General features: G+C 35.6%; 1 protein-coding gene across 1 annotated transcript; it reads right to left on the bottom strand.

Annotated features, from left to right (window-relative positions):
* Nucleotides 1–4,417: 4,417 nt before the first annotated feature.
* On the bottom strand, nt 4,418–6,581 carry LOC114272695 (uncharacterized). Its single transcript, XM_082871972.1, has 5 exons — nt 5,644–6,581; nt 5,446–5,497; nt 4,962–5,322; nt 4,725–4,775; nt 4,418–4,506 (listed from the first exon to the last, which is right to left on the bottom strand). The coding sequence occupies exons 1-5, from the start codon at nt 6,579–6,581 to the stop codon at nt 4,418–4,420; spliced, it is 1,491 nt and encodes a 496-aa protein (XP_082728098.1).
* Between the last annotated feature and the right edge of the window lie 4,368 nt (nt 6,582–10,949).

The raw sequence follows: 10,949 nt of genomic DNA, 5'->3' as shown, positions 1-10,949 counted from the left end.
TTGTAAAAATTTTAAAAATATATTGGCATTTTTTGTTTTTTCAAAAATGCCATTATAAGCTTGGAAAGTTTTTGACTTAGTGGCATTTCTCAAAACGGTATAAAATATTTGTTTATGAAACTTTTCACCTAAGTGCCATAAAAAGTAATTTGCGCCTACCTAGTGTCCTGACATTTTTTAAAAAATGCCATTGCTACTAAAGTTTAGTGGCATCTGTTGGTAAATGTCACGAATATAATTTTTTGTCATTATTTTATAAAATGCCATAAAATTGATGTGACATTTCTTTATTGAAATGTCACTAGAGCCTTATATGTTTGTGGCTTTGTGGCATTTATCCAAATGTGTCACCAAATATTATTTTTGTGGCATTTTCTATAAACATGCCACTAGTATAGTGTCACTAAAGTGTGTTTTTGTTATAGTTTTGTGACACTTGTTCATTGAAATGTCACTAGAGCCTTTTATGTTTATCGTTTTGTGGCATTTTTTAAAAACGTGCCACTAAATATCATTTTTGTGGCATTTTCTAAAAATATGCCACTAGTGTAGTGCCACTAAAGTATGTTTTTGTTGTAGTTTTGTGACACTTGTTCATTGAAATGTCACTAGAGCCTTTTATGTTTGTCGTTTTGTGGCATTTTTCAAAAACGTGCCACTAAATATCATTTTTTGTGGCATTTTCTAAAAATATGCCACTAGTGTAGTGCCACTAAAGTATATTTTTGTTGTAGTGACTTGATAATAAATAAATAAATAAACAAAACAAACAAAAAAACAACGACAATTGCAACCACAAGATTAACATTACCATCATATTCTCAACATACAAGATAATTAAACAAGTAGTTCAAAAGTTCAGGACTTTTTAAAAATAAATAAATATATGTAAATTAAGCAAAGTCTTCATGGTTGCACATGCAATATTTTTTGTGCAAGCCAAAAAAAGTAAAGAAAATAGGGAAGATTTTTGGTGCATAAATTAAACTATTAATATCTAAAATTTAATCCAAGTATCACTTGAATTTTTGTAATTTTAATTTGAATAATTTATATTTTATATTTTTAATTTTGTCACAATATTGTCCTATTAGAATTTTTTACGTGCAAAATTATAACCTCAATGAACCCTATAAATATACTATATATTTTTAATTATATTAAGCCTTTTTAGTTTTTGCACGAAATTTTTTTTTTCTTTTAAAATATTAAAAAATGTAATGGCAAGGACGGAAGTAAAATTTTGCTCAAATTAAAGGGAACCAATCATGTAATTTTACCTATTTTTGGTTTGACAAGATCTGATGGTAATGCAATGGTGGAAATATGGTTGTTCAACGATTATGGTGGTTCAATGATGGCTGAATCAGATCTGGGTTACGGTCATGGTAACGGCAGGACGGTGGACAATGGTGGCTAAATGATGGTCGACAATGGTTGGATGGTGGTGGTGGCGGCAGCGGCAGATGAGCTGTTGTTGGTTGGTGGCTCTCTGCAATTGTGATGGAGAAAAGGAAGAAGGTAATAAAATGAGGAAAAATGGAAAGGGATTGATTTATTATTGTTTCAGTCTAAACACAGACCACCCAGTGTAAGATTTTGGGGAAATTCTGGCTCCGTTTGGTAAGAGTTTCGAAGCTCCGTTTGGTAAGAGTTTCGAATTATAGTTCTACTCATTGATTTGAGTGTGCTATTTGTTTTGAACTTTCAAATCATAATTCCACACTCATTTCTCAAAACTCAATTCAAAACATAATCATTATTTTTCAAAACTTATAACCAAACACATAATTCAAAACTCTTTTCAAAACTCAATTCAAATTAATATTTTAATTTTAAATATTTTAAATATTTAAATATTTTAAAAATATTTTAATTTTGTTAAGATTTTAAATATTTTAATATTTAAATATGTTACGATTTTTTAAATTTTTTAATTTTTTGAATATTTTTAAATATTTTAATTTCAAAATATTACGATTTTAATTTTTTAAAATTTAAAATATTTTATAAAAATAAATTCAAACTCTATTTTATAAAAATATTTTTAAATATTTTAATTTTGTTGTTATGTATTTGGTTACGATTTGGGTGTAGAGTTGTGAAAGAAGTATGGAGTTTCGAGTTATGTGTTTGGTTATAAGTTTTAAAAATAATTTCTTAATTGAGTTTTATTTTATGTATTTGGTTAAGATTTGAGTGTAGAGTTATTTTTAAATTTAAAATATTAACATTTTAAATTATTTAAATTTTTTGAATACTTAAATTATTTAAATTTTTACGATTTAAATTTTTTGAATATTTATTTTAATTTTTTTCTTATTAAATTTTTTTGATTATTTAAATTATTTAAATATTTATGATTTAAATTTTTTGAATATTTATTTTGAAAAAAAAGTATTTCCTTTGTAATATATTCAATTAAAAAATTGATTAATGTTATTTTCTGTTAATAATAAGTTTTTTTAATTGAATTTTAAAAAGAGTTTGATTGTGAGTGTTGATCAGAATTTTCAATAGTGTGCAAAATAGTGTGTTTTGTTATGAGTTATAACAGTTTGAATTAAGTTTTGAAAACTCTTTCCAAAACTCTTTACCAAACAAATTTTCTTACTTCATATGTCAAATCAAACTTTCAAAACTCAATTCCACACTCAATTCAAAACTCAATTCAACACTCTATTCAAAAATCATAACCAAATAAATTTTCTATACTCAAATCATAATTCCACAACTCACAAACTCAAAATACAACTCATACTCTCAAATCATATTTACAAAACTCTACCAAACGTAACCTCTATCTTTTTTCCCATAATTGTAAGTGAACAAATCAAAATAGAATTGTATTTTCTTTAAAAAAAAAAAAAAGAAAAAAAAAAGAGACTAAATTATATCATTTCCTTTATTTTGAACAAAATTTACTTTAGTCATCGTAATTTTAATTTGAATAATTTAATCTTTACATTTTGAATTTTATTGTATTGTGATCCATCTGTCATGTGTTGTTAACATTTGAATGGAAAAAAATCAAGTGTAAAATTAGATGGATCAAAGTGAAATTTCAAACTAACTAAAGGGACCACTGGTCTTTGGTCACACTAGTTTTACACATGGTCTGTTTAATTTCAAATTTTTTATAGTAAATGATGGAGGAATCACATTTATAACAGAATTAAAAGTATATAGATTAAATTATTTAAATTAAAATTAAAAGTGATATGAATGTAATTTAGCATAAAAATATATAGGGGAAATTATGCAAATGGTCCCTGTAATTTAGTTGTTTTATTATTTTGGTCTATGTTGTTTCAATTTGATCAATTATGCCCCTGAATTTTACGGATTGTCTTATATTAGTGCAATAAATAATGGCAGTTAAGTTTGATGGACGGAAAATTAAATAATGTGTCAATTTGGTCCCTGTAATTTATAGGATGTGTTAATTTGGTCCTTGTAATTTATAGGAAAGTCAAAATAACAGGGACCAAATTGACACATCTTGTAAACTACAGAGACCAAATTGACACACCATTTGATTTTCCGTCTATCAGAGTTAACCACCGTTAATTATTGTACTAATATGACACAATCTGTAAAATCCAAGGGCAAAATTGATCAAATTAAAACAACAGGGACCAAAATGATAAAACAGGTAAACTACAAGGACTACCACTATAATTTGCCCAAATATATATATAGAATCGTAAGTCTAAAATGCATCGGAGCTCATTAGTTTCCAACAGCTTACTGCGTCTCTTATGTTTTGCACAAATAATCTCTAATGTTTTAAATGTTTCAATTTATTAATTTTGTCCCTAAATAGTCTTTATGTTCGTTTTTGCCTATAATTGATAACGAAAGTGAGGGCATCTTCATCAAATCACCTATGACACTAAATAAGTTAGGGATCAAATTGTCACAATTGAAAACATCGGGGAGCAACATGAAACTAATAGCACATTTTGAGACTTTTTTTTTTCTTCCTTGTTTTGCTAATATTTAAATGTAATTTGATGAAAATGCCCTTACTTCCATTATCAATTTTAAATGGAAACGGAGGTAGGAACTACTTACTACAAAATTAGTAGATTGGAAATCAAATTGGCACATTTAAAACATCGATGACAAAAATGATACAAGAACATACTAGGGAAAATGTAATTAATCCAAAATAAATCTCACTCAAATTTTGAATTTTGAATTTTGAATCACATTCAAAATAAATTGTATCTACACATTTCAAATTCTAACATTCCTTTTTGAATAGGTAACATAATTTTTACTTACCAAATGTATAGTTGGCTCAACCAATGTGAAAGTAAGGCTGTTATTAAACATGTAATCTCTTCTAGAAAGGAGATCGTTAAGACAAAAGTATTACATTCCAACTGATTACCACATAAATTCATCACTTTCAATGTATTTCAGATCCTAAAAGAGCGTCTTTGATGAAATGCAATTTAGCTGCAACATCGTTAACCTCCATTCTTTCTCTACGCAAATCTTAAGAACAATTGACACCAATTTCAAGTATCAAACTCAAGCACTCCACAATCTTTTCACTCCTTATGGAGTTTTCTTCTTCTTCTCCTTCGGTCTGAAAAAGTATTGGGTCCAAAATATTTGATGTATAGCCAGGCAAAGCCTCTTTCACAAAGCTATAGAGGCTTAAACCATCTTTAAATATTTCATCGGTGGGTCTCTTCCCAGTAAACATTTACCAAAACTGTATATATCACCATATGCTGAGATCTCACTTCCCATACCATATTCTGCAAGCAAAATGCATTTGTAAAGGGCAAAACAAAATATTGGATATAAAAGACAGAAATGCTTCATAAACAGAAAAAGTCAAAGAACTGTGCATAGAAAAAATAATGTGTTGCCCAAATCACATGCAATTTTCTTTACACTTTTTGGTGCACGAAACAATTAAGAACAAATGAAAGCATATTCACCTGGAGCAGTATAACCTATTGTTTCCCTTATGCCAATAGATCTTGTTTCACTTGTAGACAAGCCATGGGTGGCATGGTCTGCAAGGAATTTTGCTAATCCAAAATCACCTACATGCCCAGTCATATCTTTGTCCAGAAGAATGTTGCTTGGCTTAAGATCGTAGTGAACTATTGGTGTTTGACCCTCGTTGTGAAGATAATTTAGTGCACAAATAATATCAATGACAATATTTAGTCTTTGAAAAAGATTTAACTTCCTAAACTCTTCATTTGATAAATCTTCATTGGGATTTCGATGTAACCACTCCATAAGGCTCCCATTGACCATGAACTCATAAATCAGGGCCTTGAAGTCATGACCCTGATAATCTACTGTCGAACATGTTGTTAGCACTTTGACAAGATTTCGATGTCTGATGTTTCTCAAGGCCTCACATTCGGATACAAAACTCTTTGAAGCTCCATGTCACAAAAGGTTGAGTACCTTCACAGCGACAATTCTTCCATCAATAACTCCTTTGTACACAAACCCGAAACTACCAACACCGATTAAATTGAAAGATGAAAAGCCATTAGTGGCTTAACAAGAGTTTGGTAAGACACCCTCAAGAGTGAATTTTTTGATGAATCTGAAGGAGCATCTTTTCTTCTATTTTTGAACCGGCAAAGATAGAGAACACACCCCACGAGAGCTAGTCCTACAAGCCCAAAGGGTATAGAGAGTGTTAAAGTTAAGGCACTGCTTGATCTCTTATTTTCATCCACTTTAAAGTTACATTTAGGTAGCTTCAATTCAGCAACCCCCCCACAGAGCTTACTGTTTCCCACTACTGATATTTTACTTGCATTACTAAATACACCTTGTGTTGGTACTTCACCTTCAAAATTATTAAAAGACAGATTCAAATTCTGCAACAAATTAAAGCTCTCCAAGTACACTGGAATTTCAGCAGACAAGCTATTATTTGCGAGATCCAACTCACTAAGGCCTCTCAAGAAACTCAAAGAAGAAGGAATGGTTCTGTTGAAAAAGTTGTTCCCTAAACGTAGTGTTTCCAGGCTTGTGCAGCTGCCCAGAGTGCTCGAAATTTCACCCAATAATAGGTTCTTAGAGACATCCAAGTAACCGAGGTTTATCAAGTTTCCAACTTCTATGGGAAGAGAACCACTCAATTGATTTTGGGATAGATCAAGATATATAGATAAGGATGAGATAGAAACAACTTGTTTTGGTATGGTACCATTAAGGTTGTTTTGAGAAAGAAACAACAATTGCAAGGTTCTACAATTCCCTAGGCTCGGAGGAATGTTTCCCTGAAAATTATTGTTTTCCAAATCAAGTTCACCTAACAAACTTAGATTTCCTAAGGAAGATGGAATGCTACCAGGCAATGAATTGCTGTAGAGAATTAATTCATGTAAATTTTGAACCTTTCCAATCTCAATTGGAATAGTACCAGTGAGTTGATTAACCTGCATAAGCAAACTCTGCAAGCCAACAAGATTTACAATCCCAGGTGGAATGCTTCCGAATATCTGATTGTGGTCTACATACAAATATTCAAGGTTTCTCGAGAGATTACCGATGTATTCTGGCAACTTGCCGCCAAAATTGTTCATACTCACTTCCAAACGCTATAAATTGGTAGCATGGATCAAAGAGAACAGAAAGCTCAAGCGATCAGCTTCCCCAGATCCAAGCTGCTTGTCCCAAATGCATAGCCACTGGAGGTTTTGCAGCATCACTAAATTAGGAACCTTTTTAGTAAGTTTGTTTTGAAGCAGTAATAGGTAATGGAGTTGAGATGCATTTGACAATGAAACCGGAATTGATCTTGTAAAATGGTTATGACTGTTGAGGATCGGGGGCACACCAGGGAACTCAAACAAGCAATAACACACAAGTTTTAACGTGGTTCGGCAAGTCGCCTACGTCCACGGGCAGCGGATTCACTATATTGAACAAAATGGTGAATTACAACACTCTCTGTAATTCTCTCTCTCTTTGCTCTCAACTCACACCTCTCAGCTCCACATCTGATATCTATATCCTCTCCCTCCCGTCTCTATTTATACACAAAGGAGTAGGTGGGAGAGCCCTCATTCTTTGACTTTTGACATGGTTGGTGGCCTTCCATTGTTGACATGAGGTTGGTGGCCTTCCATTGTTGACATGAGGATCACCCCTTTCACATGGGGTGACCTCCAGAATCTGTAGCCAATTCAACAAATCTCCACCTTGGCGAGGATTCTCTTATCCAACATAGTGATCGATCAACACTGCCATGCACCCGAAGGTGCTCAGTTCCGAGAGATGTTGACCAAGTCCAAACAATGTTGGAACTTGATCCCAGAAACTACCTTTGTGAGCATATCGGCCGGATTATCTGCAGTACCAATCTTTTGAAGCAGAATATCCCCTTCATTCACTATTTCTCGGATGAAATGGAAACGGACATCAATGTGCTTGGTGCGGGCATGATGAACCTGGTTCTTTGCCAAACAAATGGCACTCTGACTGTCACAAAACACCTCAACGTGCTTCTGAACAATTCCCAAGTCTTCAATCAATCCATGTAGCCAAATAGCTTCCTTAAAGGCTTCCGTTACTGCCATGTACTCTGCCTCTGTAGTAGACAAAGCCACCGTTGACTGAAGCGTTGACCTCCAACTTACCGGCCCTTTAGCAAGCGTAAATAAATACCCTGTTGTTGACCGGCGTTTGTCTAAGTCACCAGCATAATCTGAGTCCACATATCCTTCCAAATTCTGCCCGAGTCGGTTATCTCTCTCGAACTTCAAACCCAGATTGACCGTGCCATGTATGTACCTTAGGATCCATTTCACTGCCTGCCAGTGATCTTTTCCTGGATCATGCATATACCTGCTTACCATACTCACAGCATGCGAGATGTCAGGCCGTGTACAAACCATAGCATACATTAATGCACCAACTGCATTTGCATATGGAACCTGTGCCATATGCTTCCGTTCTTCTTCTGTGCGTGGAGACAACGAAGCACTAAGCTTGAAATGAGGGGCCAATGGTGTACTTACAGCTTTGTTTTTCCCATTGATGCCAAATCTGTCTAACACCTTTTTCAGATACTGGGTTTGTGTCAGACAAACCGTGCCCTTCTTCCTGTCTCTCTTGATCTCCATGCCAAGAACTTTCTTTGCTTCTCCCAAATCCTTCATTTCAAACTCCCTTGCTAACTGTGCCTTGAGTTTGTCAATCTCCACCTTGCTCGTAGATGCAATCAGCATATCATCTACATATAAGAGCAAATAGATGAAGGAACCGTCGGGAAGCTTACGGAAATATACACAATGATCAAATTGACTTCTTGTGTATTCTGTCTCTATCATGAACCGATCAAATCGCTTGTACCACTGTCTCGGGGATTGCTTCAATCCGTACAACGATTTGTTCAGCTTACAGGCCCAATTCTCTTTTCCAGCAATTTTGAAACCATCTGGCTGGGACATGTATATCTCCTCTTCAAGATCTCCATGTAAGAAGGCAGTTTTGACGTCGAGTTGGGCGAGCTCGAGATCAAACTGTGCAACCAAAGCTAACAAGATGCGAATAGACGTGTGCTTCACAACAGGTGAGAATACCTCATTGTAGTCTATTCCTTCCTTCTGAGCATAGCCTTTAGCTACCAATCTAGCTTTGAATCTGATGTTGTCTCTGCCTGGAATGCCTTCCTTCTTGGTGTAAACCCACTTACACCCAATTGCTTTCTTGCCTTTTGGAAGTTGCACCAACTCCCAAGTCTGGTTCTTGTGAAGTGACCCGATCTCTTCATCCATAGCCTCCTTCCATTTGACACTTTCTACATTATGCACGGCTTCTTTGAAAGTGCAAGGAATATTGTCTTCAATGATTGGAAGTGCATAGGCTACCATATCGGTCATCCAACTGGGTTTCTTAGTCACCCTTTTCCCTTTCCTGATTGCAATGGGTTCTGATTGATGCGGAGCCTCTGGATCTTCATTTTCATCTGAACTCTCTTCAGAGCTATCCTCTGAGACTTCTTCAGGATGGTTGATTGGCTGACTAGTCTTTGTTGGAGTCTCAAACTCCACCTGCACTGACTTCTTCAATGCTTCCTCATTCTGTTGAGGATCTGATTGCTTCAGCATTGCAGACTCATCAAAGGTAACGTCTCTTCTGATGAGAACTTTCTTTGATTCAGGGCACCACAGTCTGTATCCCTTGACACCGTCACCGAAGCCCAATAAGATGGCTTTCTTGGCTCTTGGATCCAACTTAGATTCTGTAACATGAAAATATGCTGGACATCCAAAGATACGTAACTGATCATAATCAGTAACTGGGACTCCTGACCATACCTCCATGGGAGTCTTCCCATCTAATACTGCAGTAGGTAGTCTGTTGACAAGATGACGAGCATAGTTCAATGCCTCGCCCCAAAATGCCTTGCTCAATCCAGACTGTGACAGCATACACCGGACTTTCTCCACCAAAGTGCGGTTCATGCGTTCTGCAACTCCATTCTGCTGCGGTGTTCCAGGAACTGTGAAATGTCTCACTATCCCTGCATTCTGGCAAACCTCAAAGAAGGGATCTGATGTATATTCTCCACCATTGTCAGATCTGAGCTTCTTGATCCGTCTGCCTGTCTGGGTCTCAATCATCTTCTTCCACGTAAGAAAGATGTCTAAGACTTCATCTTTGTGTTTCATTGTATAAATCCAAACTCTTCTAGAGAAATCATCAATGAACGACACAAAGTAGTGTTTACCTCCCAACGAAGCAGTCTTGGAAGGACCCCATACATCAATGTGGACGTAGTCTAGAATCCCTTTGGTACGGTGAATTGCAGTACCAAACTTGATTCTTGTTTGCTTGCCCAATACACAATGCTCGCAGAACTCAAGCTTCCCCGTCTTGGCGCCTTTCAACAGGCCTTGCTTTACCAATCCTTGTAAAGCCTTCTCACCGACATGCCCTAGGCGCATGTGCCAAAGTTTGGAAGTGTCTGATGCATCATCTTCTAAGCTGGAACTGGTGGAGACAGCCACTCTCCCTGTGACTGTAGAGCCATCTAGGAAATATAAATTTCCCTGTCGAGTACCCTTCATTACAACCAATGCTCCTCGAACAACTTTAAGGACTCCACCTTCCATGGTTATTCTGTAACCTTTGGAGTCTAAAACTCCCACTGAGATGAGATTCTTGGTTAGATCTGGTACATACCGTACATCTTCAAGAATTCTGATTGTTCCATCATGGCTCTTCAGTTTAATTGTTCCAATCCCCTTTGTCTGGCAAGCTTGGTCGTTGCCCATCAGCACAACTCCTCCATCGAACTCTCGTAAGCTCGAGAACCACTGTTTGTTAGGACACATATGGAATGAACATCCGGAATCTATTATCCATTCATCCGACTGGCCATATGATGAAACTGTGAAGGCTCCTCCTTCATCATTATCTCCATCTCGTGCAATATTCACCTTCTCTTCTGTCTTGTCTTTATTTGGACAATCTTTTGCCCAATGCCCCTTCTGGCGACAAGCTGCACACTCGTCTTTTGCAAGACGTCTTTTGTCTGAAGGTTTCCCCCTGGATTTTGAGCGAGACTTTCCTCGCCCTGTATTTCTTCTGTTATTTGTTCTGCCTCTGACTGTTAATGCCTCGGATGTTGAGTCCCTGTTTGCAGACTTATCTTTCCTTCTGAACTCATTGTTCACCAAGGCGTTTGCAACATCAATATACTTGATCTTCTCTTTACCGTACAGTAAAGTAGTAGTGAGATGATCATACGAGTCAGGCAAGGAATTTAACAATAACAGTGCTTTATCTTCATCACCAACATGATCATCCAAATTCTTCAAATCCGTAATAATTTTGTTGAAGTTATTTAGGTGTTCGTTCATCGAAATACCTTTAACGTAGTCGAAACGAAACAACCTCTTCCTCAAGTAGAGCCGGTTCTCAATGCTCTTTGTCATGAACTT

The sequence above is a fragment of the Camellia sinensis genome, chromosome 1 (assembly GCF_055761805.1).
Source record: "Camellia sinensis isolate YWXY chromosome 1, ASM5576180v1, whole genome shotgun sequence".
NCBI lineage: Eukaryota > Viridiplantae > Streptophyta > Magnoliopsida > Ericales > Theaceae > Camellia > Camellia sinensis.
This window is presented reverse-complemented; position numbering and strand designations above follow the sequence as displayed.

What these genes read in the sequence shown, in the direction of transcription:
- LOC114272695 (XM_082871972.1), bottom strand. Translation starts at nt 6,581, where the DNA reads ATGAACAATTTTGGCGGCAAGTTGCCAGAATACATCGGTAATCTCTCG. An exon ending in GAAGAATTGTCGCTGTGAAG is followed by an intron (nt 5,323 to 5,445) that starts GTACTCAACCTT and finishes GTAGATTATCAG; the next exon opens with GGTCATGACTTCAAGGCCCT. An exon ending in TGGTGATATATACAGTTTTG is followed by an intron (nt 4,507 to 4,724) that starts GTAAATGTTTAC and finishes ATTGTTCTTAAG; the next exon opens with ATTTGCGTAGAGAAAGAATG.